The 15,636-nt window shown below is 50.4% G+C and overlaps 1 protein-coding gene across 4 annotated transcripts in view; it reads left to right on the top strand.

The window, feature by feature from the left end:
* Positions 1-8,426: 8,426 nt before the first annotated feature.
* Positions 8,427-15,636, top strand: part of NR3C2 (nuclear receptor subfamily 3 group C member 2) — a 220,181-nt gene continuing 212,971 nt past the window's right edge. The window contains exons 1-2 of one of the 4 annotated variants that reach the window (XM_074905916.1): positions 8,427-8,538; positions 13,556-15,317. In XM_074905916.1, coding sequence (XP_074762017.1) covers positions 13,558-15,317 — 1,760 coding nt within the window. In that variant the 5' untranslated portion in view covers positions 8,427-8,538; positions 13,556-13,557. Of the gene's footprint in view, positions 8,539-10,172; positions 10,223-11,175; positions 11,182-13,542; positions 15,318-15,636 lie in introns of those variants that run through there. The other 3 variants (XM_074905915.1, XM_074905917.1, XM_074905914.1) reach the window with 3 other exon arrangements.

Below are 15,636 nucleotides of genomic sequence, written 5' to 3'. Positions count from 1 at the left end.
GGTTACTGGGACAGAGTGTTGGAGAGCCCGAGATGTTGGCTGTGAAGTCACCTTATACGAAACACCTTTCTCACTTCACATGAACCATACAACGTTACATTTCCACCTGAGGATCGATTTATCTCCGCCAATCCTTTCTCACCTTCCCGGAAAGAAACTTTTGATATGAGAGCTGTGAATGATTGCCCCTCTGCTACAATCCCTAAGGTGGGATTCCAAAGCTCCTGCCAGTCTGTTCCCACTGGCCCCGGAGTCAGGCTGAGCTAACAGGAAATTATCGAAGGGATGCTTCGCATGAAGGACATTTCTGCTGTCTCCGTTCTCCAGTTCCACTTCTATCCTACTTTGACCACTACTGTTCTCGACTCTCCGCCTCCCCAGGGCAGTGCTCCGGGGTCACATGCTACAGAAATCTCACCCACCCTGTACTTAGAGCTGTACCTCTACCTGCTCCAGGTGGAGGGGTCCCGTAGGGAGATGGCCCAGCTCGAGACTGCGGCGATCCCCCTGCTCTCTCAGCCAGGATGCTGAGCACCCCATATCGACGCTGCCACTGGCTCTCTTTCAGGTCAGTGCCCTGTAAAAATGTAAAAATGTCTCTCCCCTCCTGAAGGAGTGCTCCAAGCCCCCCATTCCGCCGGTCAGATTTCCCAAAGACTTGTGTTACCTCCCCAAGTATTGCTCCCGCCTTAGTAGATGCCACTATCAAAACCTCCACAAAGACCCAAACAGAAAGAGAAAATGACGGGTTTTTGTCATTGTGCTTCGAATCTTCCATGGTTGGATGGATGAGCCTCCCTCTGTGCCGCAGCACCATTAGCGAGGAGGCACCACTGTCCTCCACACCCACAGCCATTGCCTTCTTCATTTTGCCTTTGCGGCCTAAATTGTAGTCACCTTGTAAAGTCATTGCCGGTATGAAAACCATCCTGCCAACTTGCATGTGCTCTAGAAAGGTCATAGACACCCATTAAATTATACCACATTTGCTTTTTGTTCTTAATTGCCCAGATACTTTCTGCATTTTATATACATGTTTTCTGAGTTATGTGACACTAAATTATTCTTCACCGCCCATCAAAAGGAAATGCCGCCTTCACACCACCCTGAGTGTTTGAAGGTCTCATATCAACCTGGATTACCTGCAATCTCTTCCTCTCACTCTTCAATTTGCAGATTATCAAACTAGACGGGGCAATTTTGAACTCAGTATCTTTTCTGTACCTAAGGTGGGAGGTTGCATCATCTCTTTTATGAAGTATTCCAGTAATGTCTAGATTCAAAAATTTCTTGCCTGTGTCAATTTGTCTCTTTGATTAGTCTTCTTTTTTATTTTAATCAGAACTGGCATGGGGAAGTACCTTAGGCTGTTTTGACCCATTATACCTTCAGTCCTAGAAATCATCTTTTTTGGCACATTTGATTAAAATGGATCAATTAAAGGGGACACTTTGTCATTCCTTGACATAAACTCCTCACTTCTGGTCCCATCCCCTATTTTAGTTCCCAAGAGTCACGGCACCATTAGAAGATTTTTTTTTTTTTCTGTAATCAAACTATTATAATTCTTTTTATAATGGTGCAATTATCTACTCTCTTCTGGTTTCACCTTAGCAGGCTCAGTGAGTCATAGACCTTTACATCTACTGCATCTACGCCCACTGACTATCAACAGGGAGCGACAGTCCCTGGGACTGATTTGCTCCTCACAATGGAAGCCCCTGCTTAGAACTCGACACCCTTCGGTATAAGCTCAGAAATAAAAACGCACACACACACCCAGAGTGTACTCCTTAGTTTATTTATTCATTTGTTTACGTTTCACAGTAAAAGACGGTCCAATTCTTTCTCTCCTGATAGTGTAAATCACGTCACGATCACTATTGTTACAATTATATAGAAGTAGTATAAGTACTGCAAATCCAGCTCAGCATCTCTAGTGCCTTAAACAATCCTGTGCTTCCTTTCACTATTCTTATGCACTCCTCTTACGGAAAAGAGTAACGCTCAGGACTTGAAAAGGGAAGCTCATCTGCAGGACTAGCATAGCGGGGACGGGTGTCTTTTCCCTAGAACAGAGCCAAAGGCATCAGATTCAAAAGACTGGTGCCTCACCTTACATTTAGGAGTTAGCCGTGTCTTCTGTGCAGCTGTTGAACACAAAAGATTTCTCACAGGCTCATTTTTTCAGTTTTAAGTCATGCATAGGGGACTGAACTGAACCACGTTAGGAGAAATTCTTGTTTGCTAAACCCTCTATCATTCCTGCCCTGGACCAACTCTGACTCTTAAACAAACAAGTTTTCCTTTGAGTCCTGGCTGATCTTCCTTTAGAAATCTTGAGAGGGGTACATAATTTCTACTCTATGACTGGCTAGCCAGAGCTGAGAATGGAATGCAAAATAAATAAATAAATACAAACCACTTGAAATTACTTTCATTTGGCCACGTTCCTGCCTCTTTTGTGTTTGCTTTCCATGTATATATGAAGGAATGAATTTTGTTGTCGGAATTACTCATGAAAAGCAGAGTTCAAAGTGGTGAGCGCATGAACAGCATGCACAGAAGCCAAAATGCAAATGTGCATGTACAAGAATTCATGCCAGAAATTCTTGCACATTCATGGAATGTGACTCTTCTGACCAGGCTCGAGCAGGCAAGGTAATGTCAATCTTTAGCGGCTGCTGCTATTCCGTACAGTAAAAAGCCCCAACAATGCGTGTTTTCTAAATTAATTTCAATAATGAATACATTCAAACAGACCACGTCGCGTTTTCCTTCCCCAGACAACAATCAAATGTGTCTTAACTACACGTCATCCATGCTCACGCAACAATCTTGGGAAGGCAACGGCTGAAAAGGAAATCTGGCCCTGTGATGAAAGGCAGCGAGCTGGGATTTGGGAAGTACCGAGCTTTGTCACAGCCTCCTTACGGGACCTGAAACAAATCCTGCAATCCCTTTGTTCCTCCACTGCCTGTCTATAAAATGGCGATAATGCTTCTCTTCTTTCCAGAGCTCAGAAGAAATAGGTCTGCGTGGTACTTGGATGCTGCAGGCTCCAGGATTGTGCAAGCACTGATCCGCTGACAGCATCGTTTCTGGAAACCGAGACGAGAGACTGTCGCTTACGCTCACAGCAGAAGAGGATAAACCATAGCCAGGCAACTGGGTTGGTAAGGAGATCTACTCTCACCTCTGAATCACTCTGTTTATTTGCATATGTTTGGGGCCATTAGGGACAAACCCATCCAATGTGTCAGAATTTCTGTCAATCCTGGCCAAGCATTGGTGAGCACAGCGGGAAAATTTTGGAACACGTGACCTTTGGTTACCAGATAGTCTAGGCCAGAAAAATTCCGGTGTGACCTTCATCTTCAAAGCCGGGACACTTTCTCAGAACACCGATTTATGGTTTCTTGTGGCAAATATATTCCTTTCTTAACCAAATCTGTGTAAATCCACATGCATCTGACAAGGACCAACTCTCTGTGTCGTGCAAGATCAACCAACCATCTTGGGCCCAGGTGGCATATCGAATGAGCTCCTCGAGCTGGACCATAGCCTACACAGGAAGCGGGTATTTAATATATGAAAAAGAATCAACTGTCTATCAAAATCGATAGAATTTTTTCCCTTTTCTGTCTTGGCACGTGTTAAATTAACACTTTCCTCGAAGCAGTCTCTTAACTCAGCTTCACAGCATCGCTCTCTTCAGTTTCTTCTTCAGCGTGAGCTTTGAGGAGAGCCCATTCGAAATCTCTCTTTTCCAGGAAAATAAAGATTTTTTAAAACTTTAGAAAACAAAGGACTTTCAAGTCTCAAAATGAATACGGTCATGCAGGTTTGTACCAAACCGTCTCTCATTGCATTATATCTGAAATCAGGTAATTTCAGGATACTAGAAGAATCTGGAAAGTTGTGTAAGAATTCTCCTTTTCCTGTAGGAGCCTCAAAGCTGCACCTTCATTCAGTCAGGAAGGTGATTTCCTCTCTACAGCAAGTTTCAAACTCTACTTACGACCTTGGTGTCATGACAGTTTTGTTACTAACTTGTTCCACACTGAGTATTGCTACTAGAACTGTGAATAATCGTCAAAATTAACTAGCCTGTAGAGTGATTAAATAATTTCCTCTGATTTGCATTTGATATGTTTATTAAGTGCTGGAGGGTGTTCTTTGCTTGCTTTTTACTGCTGTTAAACGCTATGTCTGGATTTTTGGCATAGGTGCAGCACTATTATGGTTACTACAAAATTTTAATCAGATTACGGTAGGAGTTACCATTTGGTACTGTAAAAATGCCAGTAGGTAGTAGATAAATATTAAGATACAATTAGCTGCCACTACCTTTTACTGTTTGGAATTCAGTAATATTGAGATAAGTCTGCACTCGGTGGCGATGACAATTTTTTTAATGTTCCGGGTTTTTGCATGTTACATTTTGTAACAAGTAAGAGCGCAAGGAGTAAACAAGGGAGAAGTTGACTATAAGCAACGTAAATAAATACAGCAATATTAAAGCTACAGAAAAATACAAAGTACTGCCTTCGTGTTACTCCTTGTGTTTCATTTGCCCCACCATTGTCAACGAAACCTATAGCTCACAACACGTAGTTCTTTGTGAGACGTTTTCATTTTGAACCTGATGAAACTCTCGGTGCTAGTCGTCAATAAAAACTGTGATTTTAAACGTATTGGAAATCTGTGTTTTCAAATGCACGTCTTGGCCCTTTACACAAGCCAGTTCGCTAATGCCAATGTGCATTAGAAACGCAATCGCACTATACTTAGATGTGGTTCAACCACTGTGATAACATGGGCCATTAAGGAGCATTAAAAAAAAAAAAAAAGAGAAAAAAACCCCAAAAATGACAGATGTGAGAAAGAATCCAGGTTAAAAGGGAACATGTTTTGTTGCTCAGCTAAAAGATTTATCTATAATTAGAAAACAAAATTGCTCAGAATCAGGCTAACTAGATAAAATATTGATATCTCAGAGAGCAGAAGCATACCATATAGAAAACATGCTTACTTACATTTCCCTGGGGCTTGTAAAGAATTCTAAAGACTTTCAGCATGGCTTAGGAAATTAGCTGTAACACAATTAACTGGTGAGTCGGAGAAGACTGCAGACTCCTCTCTCAGAAGACCCGCACCTGTTGGACAGGGAAAGTAAACACTCATCCGTCATCCCCAACGGTTTTCCAGTGTCTTCCCGAAACCCAACTCCTCCTGATCAGCTATAAATCTCAGATAACCAAACCCACGAGCCGAGCGACGTGAAAATTAAACTTACAGTGAATAATATTGGGTGCAAGAATAATATGTCTGACCACGTGATCGCCCGCTTTCCTGGGCTGGAGCTGGAGAGAAGTGGGAAATGCCCAGCTGCCTTAGTTGGAACCGACTCAAAACTTCATCCGCTTTGGTTCAGTTCTCAAAATAGGGCACATGACCTCTAAGTAAGACAGTACAGTAGGCTGCTTTTACACTACGTCGCCGCTCCTGCAGCCCCTAATACCAATTTGCTCGCTTTATCGAGCATGGGAGGAGGTAAAATTTGACACTTGCCGAGTTTCAGCGTTATCTTGTTTTGTAAATGCATTATCCGTAGCGAATTTATCACTATCTTTAGGAACAGAGATGACATCTGCTACAGAGTGGCTTACACTTGTCTGTCTGCTGCTTTCAGTGTCATGTATCTGACATGAGTTAACCTCTTATAAAATCTAATGCGAGGGAAGAGAATTGCTCATCGGAGGTGCCTGCGCTGCTCCTCTTGACCTACTTGGAAAACTACGACTCGACTCTTTGCGGTTTCTCCCATCGTGACACAGCTGCAGAAGGCAGTAACTGGACCACTTTTAATGGAATTTGAAATGTGCTCTACATACATTTATTTATTTTTTTTTTTAATGCCTTCGAGTAGCATTATTTCCAAACCTTGCAAAGCCCATTGGTTATTTTATCAAGCTCACTGTAAGTCCTGGTTTGGTTGGTTGGTGGTTTTTTTTTTTGTTTTTTTTTTTTTTTTTTCCCATGGAATTGGCATAATGAGAAAAGATAGCCTCTTCTCTTCGCAGATAAAGATCCAAATTGCGTTTTATAATCTGACAATTATGTAGTTTGATTTTTTTAAATAAAACAGATAATCTCCCTTCCCCGTTCAAGATGAGATCGTAGTTGTTAGTGACAGCTGTTAAAATGCTGCTAAAAATAGATGTAGTGTCAGCCACTAAAAAGCTAAGTGCTCCTGCGAACCGCAAGCAGAAAACAAACGAGGTTTCTACTGAATTTGTGGAAAATCTGTGAGCATCTTGCATGTACTGGGAAAGGTGCTTTATTCTTCCAGCAGCCGTCTCTGTATGTAACACAGTGGGGTGGTGGATCAGACATTTGGTATTAAGACAGAAGATAAATCTATTCTCTCGATTTTATTTCTCTCTCCTTTTTGTTCATTAAAAAAAAAAAAAATTAAAATAAAATAAATGGTGCAACACAAAGACTGAGGCTACCTCCAGGCATTTCAGATGCTTTTTTATTTCATTTACACCTTTGCCCTGACAAAAAAAAAAAAAAAAGAAAAGCAGGAAGAGTAAGACAAAAGAAGTGCAACCGATCGGCCAAATCCACCGCTACTATAAATTAACAGAAAAGAGTTGTGTCGGGTACTGCAGTTACCGATAGACCGGCCAACGTGCTCGGGTGCTTTTTGCATGACTGTGATTTGCCGGGTTACTCGCAGAGTTGCCGGGAACTTTCCTCTGCCTTGGGACTGCAGCCTCCGACCCGCTGGCGGTGGTTTTGCTCAATTAATAAATGAGCTGTATTCCAAACCAGATGTATGATACGAAATGAGTAAAAAAGAAAGAGAACAGAATTGTTCGCATTCGGTGTTATAATACATCTCAGTGGGTTCCTCCTTTTTAGCTACATTATGGCTAAAAATAGAGCGTTGGTGTAGGCACAGTGAAATGTGATTTGCTTCCAATAATATAGCAAACTAATTGTGAAATTAAGCTATTGAACGCGCTGTTATCTCCAAGTCTGGCCTTACGAGCACTTCAAGCTTCCCTCTTTAACATTTATCAAGTTACCCACAAACTTTGACGGATGCAAACAGCAGCTGATAAAATATTTGCCTTTGCCAGGGCCCCGATCCGACGGAGGCTTCCGCACAGGTAAAATCCCGGGGGAACAGTCCTTTTTACATGTTTCAAGACCTCACTGAGGGTATTAAAAGAGGGTCAACTTTTTCCCCCCTCCAACCCTCCAACGCCTCTTTTTTTTTTTTTTTTTTTTTTCCCCTCGAGACCTTCAAACGAAGAGACATTTAATGCCCTGAACTTAACAATAATACATTTTAAAAGGTATTTAGCTACAAGTGAACTCTTAATTTTAAACCGGCATCGATGTCAGCGCCGATTTTTATTTTTTTTTTAATATATATTTTTTAACAGCGGGTGGGTTTGCTCCGCGGGGACGCGCCCCCTCCCCGCCGTTACCCCGGGACGGCGAGGGCAGAGCGGGGCCCGGCTCCCCCCGTCTGGCAGGAGCGGGGAGGGCGGCAGGGAGGGAGGGGGGCGAAGGAAGGCGCCGACCCAGCGGAGGGAGGGGAGTTGAGGGGCGCAGCCTCCTCCCGAAATCCCGTCCAGGGCCGCCGCCGCGTTCCCCGGGGGAGAAGCGCGGGGGGGGGGGGGGGGGGCGCCGCCGCCGCCGCCACCGGGGCCGGGAGAGACGCTCCGCCTGGGGAAGGGCGCGGGGAGACACTCCTCCCCCGCCGCCCGCCCTCCTCCCTCCCTCCCCGCCCTCCTTCCCTTCCTCCGGCGGCTCCGCGAACCAGGAACCGCGGCGGCGGCGGGCTCCGTGCGTGAGAAACCCCGCGGCGCCGCCGGGAGCCGCCGGGGCGGGAGGGGGCGGCGGGGGCGCTGCGAGGGGCCGGGCGGCACCGGGCAGGGGAGAGAGGGGAGGGGGGGAGGAAAAAGTTTACACCCTCACCACTCTCCTCCCTCCTCTTCCTTGGTGGCGCAGATGGGAGTTTTACCTGGAATGACATAAGTTTTTTTTTTTTTTTTTTTTTTTTCCGGGTTTGTTGGTTTTTTGTGGGTTTTATTTTTTTTTTTTTTTTGGGGGGGGGAGGGTGTCTCTCTCTCTCCCTCCCCCGCCCTCCCTTCTCTCCCCCACCCCCCTTCCCCAAATTCCCCCTCCCGCCGGTGCTGGATCCACCCCCCGCTCCCCTCCGCCGGCGGGCGAGGGTGTGACCCGCGGGAACACCCACCCACCTAGGCGTCCATGGTGGGAGCTGTCCGCCCCGCCGCGCAGAGCCGCGCAGAGCCGCGCAGAGCCGCGGGCACCCCGCCGCCGCCTGCCGCAGCCCCCTCCCGCCGCCCTCTGCCCGCTGTGCCCGGCCTTTCCTCCGCGTACTTTTTTTTTTTTATTTTTTTTTTTTCGGTGGCGGTGCGGGCTCTCGGATGGTTTGCTGGCACTAACCGGGGGCCGTGCCGCCTCCCGCCGCGCCACCATGTCGTAGGGGAGGTGAGTGCAGCGCGGAGGGTTGCGCGGGGCGCGGAGCGGCGCGGGGCGGGCGGGTGTCCGCCACACCGACCGGCGTATCCAGGTCACGGCCAGTCCCGTCCCCAGCAGTGAAAACTTCGCGGGAAGGACGCGGCCGTTGCTCGCCCGCGTCAGCTCCGCGGGGTCGCTCCGCGGGCGCTGGGAAGGAGCTGCCGCCGCCGCTTCGGGGGCCGCGAGTGCGGGTCGATATTTGGCAAAATAGGGGAAAATAAGAGGGGGGCACGTGACTCCCCCAACCCCGGGGGCTATTCGCCGCTCTGGCTGGGACTAGTGACCGCACGCCCCGCTCCGCGGAGCATACGCGGATCGGGCCGTTTGTGCGCGCAGAGCGAGCCGGAGGAAGGGGGGCGGCGATTTCGGGCGAAGATGCGCGGTGCCCCCCCCCGTCCCCCCAGCGCGCCGCACCGCTCCCCGCCGGGCTCAGCACCCCCCCCGCGCACAGGGGCACCTCGGTCACCCCGCGCGGCCGCGGAACGGTCCCCGCCGGGCCCGGGACGCACCGGGGGCTCGGGGGGGGGGGCCTGGGGGGTAAGGGGGGGCGGTGGGGACCGTGTGTCAGCGGCCGCCGGGGGCTGGGGGCGTTATTTACGGAGCGAGTTGGGAGCGCATCGCCTGAAAGTTTGCTCGGTGTCTGGTTTTTTATTTTTTTTTATTTTTTTATTTTTTCCTGGGAAAAGGGTATTCCTGCAGCCTGGACGAGGGCGCCCGAGGGGGGTGGGTGGGAACGCGCTGGGGGCGGCAGCACCCCGGAGCCGGGGGGGCCCTTCTCGCTGCCCCTGGGAGGCAGCGGGCGGCGGCGCCCTGCGGGATGCGCGGCTGCCGCGGAGCGGAGCCAGCCCCGGCGGAGCGCGGAGGACGAGTCCTTGAACCCTCCCTGCGCTCCGCCGCTCCGCTCTTCTCCCCCCCCCCCCCCCTTCCCGCCCCGCTTTTTTTTTTTTTTTTTTTTAATTTTGCAATTTTTCGCTTAAATCACCGCCGCAGTCGGTACCGCGCATATTCCTACGCCGCTGAAAGGCGGAAATCCCGGAGCGGCGATGCCCGGCCCTACCGCCGGCTCGGCGCGGACACCGGGCGGGGGCGGCCGCGCCCCGCGCACCTCACCTGCCCGCGGAGGGGCGTGGGGGGGACGGGGACGGACCGGAGACCCGACCCGCCGCCGCCGCCGCCCTTCCCCGCGGCCGCGAGGTGCGTGTGTGTGGGGGTGTCCCCGTCCCCGCGCGGGGTCCGCGGGCCGGGGGCTGCGCGGGCGCGGAGGCCCCTGCGGCTTTAAGGAGATGCGTTTCCCAGCCTGTGTCGCAGCAACTTTGTCTCAGTCATGTCGCCCGGCGGGTGACTGACGGCGCGGCCCAGCCAATGGGGCGGCGGCCTGGCCCCGGCCGCGCGGCGCCCCGCGTCCCGCCAGCCAATGAGGGCTCTCGGCGTGCGGGACGTAAACTTGAACTTTATGTGGGCATGTGACATGTTTTTAAAGGACTTGGCACCTTTTCCCGTCCCCTCCCGGGTGCCGCGCCGTGTCACCGGGCGGCGCGGCGCAGCGCGCCTCGGGCGGGCGGGCGGGGGGAGGAAGAGGGAGAAGGGGGGTGCGGGGGGGCTGCTGAGACCCGCCGCGCCGCCCTCCGCGCCGCTCCGCGCCCCGCCGCAACAGGTACCGCGGGGCAGAGGGGCTGACGCTCGCCGTGCCCGACCCGCACCGGGAGGTGGGGCTGGCCGGGTGTGGCGGCGGGGGGGGGACAGGCGCACACACGACACGCACACAGAGAGACACTTGGGGAGCTCGGCACCCCCTGACACGCACCCCCCCACCGCAGTGCTCGGCGTGGGGGGGTGTCACGGTGATAATCCAGACCCTCTCCGCCGTGGGAGGAGGGGGGGGGGGGAGTGGCGTTTGCGCGGAGGAAAAAAAAAAAAAGCTTTTTTTTTTTTTTTTTTTTTTCATCTCTTGGAGGTCCGGGCGGCGCGGGGGGGGGGAGAGCAGGGGAGGAGGGCCGTGGTTTGGGCTCTCGGGATCCCTCCCCCGGCGGACGCCTGCGAGGGAGAGAAGGAGCTGGCTCGTTTTCTGCTGCGTTTCCCCACGCGCGACGATCCGGATTGTACCTGCGGGAAAGCGGAGGGAGCGCGGGGGGGTGTCGGGGGTGCAGAGCGGTGCTTTCTGCCCGGGAGATGCGGTGATGCTCCATCCGGCGGCGGGCAGAGAGGGGAAGCAGCGTGAGCGCTGCCTGCGCGGCTGTTAACACGCGTGTGTGTCAGGACGGAGGGACCAGCCCCCCCCCCCCCCCGCCGAGGGGACCCGCGTCCGGCTCCGCTGGGGGTCCGCGGGTGGCGGTGCTGGGGGGGCACAGCCGGTAGCCCACGCGTCCCCGCTGCTAGCCCACCCGCGCTGCCCTGCCCTGGAGAAAGAGGGAAAACCCCAGCGCATCCTTCCCGATGAAACTCGGGCCCTTTGGGCAGTGTTCTATCAGCGAAGCTGGCAGGGAAACTTTCATTTACAGACACCGAGAAATAAGGAGGGGGTGGTCGCTTGAGCCATCGGTTTAGTTTTCATGAAACTGGATTTACTTCAGATTTTCCCGTATCTAGGTGACCTTTTGGTTGCAGGGATACCAGGTACCATTTGATTTTTTATTTGACTGTTGCCGTGAAACTGGTTTCATGCTTGATTGATCGGAGACTCGTACTGCAGAGGCTGTGTTTGTTGATATGTTCGGGGGTGAAAAACACAACTGGCGGTGTGCAAGTGCTTCTTGAGGGGAGGGGGGGCGGGTGTGTGTCTGGAGAAACTGCTGTGCTTCTAATATAAGCTTCCTTCTTGAAGAAATCAGGTGTAGATGGTCTCGGTGCTGATACGAAACGCGACTCGGCTTCTGTTGTGGTCCGTAGATGATTTAGCCCGCAGTCAAATTCACCGAGTGAAAGTTAGTAAAAAGGCATGTCTGTGCAGTAGGTGAAGTGTGGATACCGTGGATAAACATGCTAGTCAAGTTGTAATAAGTTCTGCTCAGAAGAACAAAACCAAAGCCTTACGCTATCGGCAGCCTGCGAGATGATTATTCGGTTTTATGACCCACCAAGGCGCTCGGAGGGGACAGAAACCAACGCTCCCCCCACCAAAATCTCCTTGCTGCTGCATTCTCACTAATTAATACCTGTCATTTTAAACCGAACTTGTGTCAGGCCACAAATAATCTCTCTGCAGTTTTTTGATCCTCTCGGATATATTTACCAGACACTGCCTCTCTCTCTCTCTCTGGAAGCACAGGACCAGGAGGGCATTTTCTTTTTCTTTTTTTTTTTTTTTTCCTTTGTGTGACCCAGATTTTTATTTGCTTAAGTTTTAAAGCATGCTTGCCTATTGATTATGTATGAAGTTTGATATTCGCTGCTGTGGGAGAGGTCGCTACGAAGCTCACACACCAGTGTTAACGTCAGGCCTGTAACTGAGATTTCCTGGTGGTTCTGCAAGAGATTCTGAGGGTTAAAATTCACTTACATCCTAATTTTAAGCCTTAACTAAGTTTCCTGGTTTTCAGAAATTCTGGTCACTCGCAGCTGCAATTGATTTCTCTAGGAATTAGGCTTGCTCAGCACTTAAATCAGGGGTAGGTGATTATCTTCAGGTGACTTCATGTGAAAGTAGGCACTTCTGCTGAAAATTTTAGGCCATAGGAATGCGATTTGATGCACAGAATGATGTTCTGATAAAGTTTGTGCTTCAGGGGAATGTAGGCATAGGGCCATAGTTCTAAGGAAGGCAAAAAAAGTATTTGAGTTATTCATTTTAAGTTCTTTTTGTTTTGTTTTTATAATTCCGCTTAAAATAGTGTTTTTCAGTGGTGTCAAGCAAAGGGATTAAACAGTAAATTAAGTATTGGAGAATTAATGCATTCTAAAAGGAAAAAATATTTACGTAATATTGATACCGTAACTGCTGGCACTTGAGGATCTACAGTTCTAACGATACTATGAGCCGATTCCTTAAGAAAAACCCCACAATCCTGTTGTTACTTATATGTGATTTTCAGAACGATGGTGGCTAGGTCATGCGTTTTGCTCCTTGAGGGAGTGGCATGTGGGATGGGAGGGGGGGGTTTAGGGTCTGGTTTAGAACAAGGTTTACTTTTCTTTATGTATTCCCCTCGCTGGCTGCCCTGGGAGGTTTTCAGGATTACAGATCCATTTCACAGCCAGGCATCCCCACCTAATCTGATCCCCTTCCTCCGTGGCAGAAACGTTCCCCGTATGACTTCTGCGCTGCTTCTCTCCCCTCTCAGCCCAGCCTTGGCGTCTCCTCGGGTGGCTCTGCAAACAGTTTGTATAGCTGTGGAGGGGCGAGTCAGAACCTGACCCCTCAGAACTGCTGCTTCCTTCTGAAGCACCCTGTGTGGGGCTGGACCATGAAGAGAAGCCCCCTCAGCACACCCGCGTCCCTTGCTCTGCTCTCCCTGTAGCGTGGCAGTGGAAGGTGCCTGGAGGCGAAGAGCTGTCCTTGGAAGAGCAATTCCCATGGGGTTTCTGCCCTGCCTACCCCCAGCGTGTCCTCCTCTCAGGACCTCTCTGGTTCCACTCCTTCCTTTCTACCCCCCCCCCACTTTTTAGCTCCCAGGTCGCTGGGTGATGGGCACCCGCAGGGCTGTGGCTGGCGAGGGTGGGCGGTTGTTGTGCTGATGTTGCCGAGCCGTTCCTTTTGGGGCAGGGCAGGGAGCAATAATTTGGGTCTTTCCTAATTGCTGAATGGTTTATCTGTTGGAACCCCTCGGGCTGTCACATCCATGAGACCTTTTCCCTCGGTTTGATTGAAATTGGACAAATGGTCGAGGGATGATGGATGAGGCAGGGAAATGGGACTGGCAGGCAGGCGGAGAGGAGGATAGACAGAGTGAGCGGATACGCCTTGTTTCCTTAGGAAATAAGGAAATTTCCTTAGGAAGTCACACTATCCTGTCACTTATTAATTTTGCTTTTTTGTATATGTCTTTGCTAGTTATGGAGACAAAAGGATACCACAGCTACCCAGAAGGCTTAGATATGGAGAGACGGTGGGGTCAAGTTTCTCAGTCTGTGGAGTATTCTTCTATAGGTGCTGGAGAGCAGACTGATGACAGTAACTACATGGAGATTGTGAACGTAAGCTGCGCTGCCGGTGCTTTCGCAAACAGCAGCGCTCAAGGCAGCAACAAAGAAAAACCCGAGCTACTCTCCTGCCTGCAGCAAGACAGCGGTCAGCCCAGTCTTTTGCCCTCTGACATCAAAACCGAGACAGAGTCGAAGGAGCTGTCGGCAACGGTGGCTGAATCCATGGGTTTATACATGGATTCGATACGAGATGCCGATTACCCCTACGATCAGCAGAACCAAGGGAGCCCGGGGAAGATCTACCAGAACATGGAGCAGCTGGTGAAGCTCTACAAGGAGAACGGCCACTGCTCTTCTCCCCTGCACAGCGCCAGCAGGCCCCTGAGGTCTCTGATGTCGGACTCTGGGAGCGCTGTGAACGGTGGTGCCATGCACGCTATTGTCAAAAGCCCAATCATGTGTCAAGAGAAAAGCCCCTCGGGCTGCAGCCCTCAGAACATGGCTTCCTCGGTGTGTAGTCCCGCGGGGGTTAACTCCGTGTCCTCAACTACTGCTAACTTTGGGAACTTTGCCGTGCACAGCCCCATGGGCCAGGGAACCCCCTTGTCACGCTCGCCGAACGTTGAGAACCGGGGCTCCATGTTGCACAGTCCCGCGCACGTTAGCAATGTCGGCTCTCCGCTTTCTAGCCCCATAAGTAGCATGAAATCACCAATTTCTAGTCCTCCCAGTCATTGCAGTGTGAAATCTCCCGTCTCGAGTCCCAACAATATCACGATGCGGTCTTCTGTGTCCAGCCCTGCGAACCTGACCTCGAGGAGTTCCATTGCCAGCCCTTCCAATGCCAACAACAGGTCCACTCGTTCCAGCCCAGCGGTCAGCACTGTGGGATCGTCCATCTGTAGCCCTGTAAACAACTCCCTGGGGTTCCCGGCTTCCAGCACGCCGGCGGGACCTGGCAGAAGCCAAGACGCTGTTCCCAGTCCAGAAACAAAAGACAAGGGTGCTCAAGAACTCACGTTTCCTAAGATGGAGGAAATGGAGAATGCCATCTCCAACAGCAGCCAGATGAACCTTGTGCAGTTCATCAAGCCCGAGCCAGACGGTTCGTTCGGCAGCGCGTGCATTGGCGACAGCAGCAAAATAAACTCCGATTCCCCTTTTTCGGTACCAGTGAAGCAAGAGTCGGCCAAGCATCCTTGTTCTGGTGCCTCTTTTAAAGGGAATCAAACCGTAAATCCCTTCCCATTTACAGATGGCTCGTATTTTTCTTTTATGGATGACAAAGACTATTACTCTCTTTCTGGGATTTTAGGACCACCTGTTTCTTCATTTGATGGAAGTTGTGAAGGTAGCAGTTTTCCAAATCCAGGCCTACGTGTGGGAATTAAGCAGGAACCTGACGATGGCAGCTATTACCAAGAAAACAGTATACCATCTTCTGCCATTGTGGGTGTAAATTCAGGTGGACAGTCATTTCACTACCGGATCGGCGCCCAAGGCACGATATCTTTGTCGCGGCCGGTTGCTCGAGAGCAGGCGTTTCAGCACTTGAGCTCCTTCCCTCCCGTCAGCACGCTAGTGGAGACCTGGAAGTCGCATTCAGAGTTGGCATCCAGAAGAAGTGATGGGTATCCAGTTCTAGAGTACATTCCAGAAAACGTGTCAAGGTGAGCGGGCAAATTTCTATTTTTTTTTTTTTTCCCCCTTTTCTTCTTCCCCTGCATTAAACTAACAAGTTGTAAATTAAAATGGGGACCACGGTGGTATTTCTCAAGCTGATGCATAACTCCTTGTTTGCATTTCAATCCTTGTCATGAGATTTGCTGGTTTCTTGCTGCATTTTGCTCTGCCTTTAATACAAACAAAGTGCTGGCTTTAATATTTAAAAAGAACATATTATATTCTATTGTTATTAGATTTGAAAGTGTAGCTTTAGTATGTTTATGAGCTCTTACTACTATAAATGTTGTTTTTCCCATAATGAGA

This window comes from Athene noctua, chromosome 4 (assembly GCF_965140245.1).
Source record: "Athene noctua chromosome 4, bAthNoc1.hap1.1, whole genome shotgun sequence".
NCBI classification, from domain to species: Eukaryota; Metazoa; Chordata; class Aves; order Strigiformes; family Strigidae; genus Athene; species Athene noctua.
This window is presented reverse-complemented; position numbering and strand designations above follow the sequence as displayed.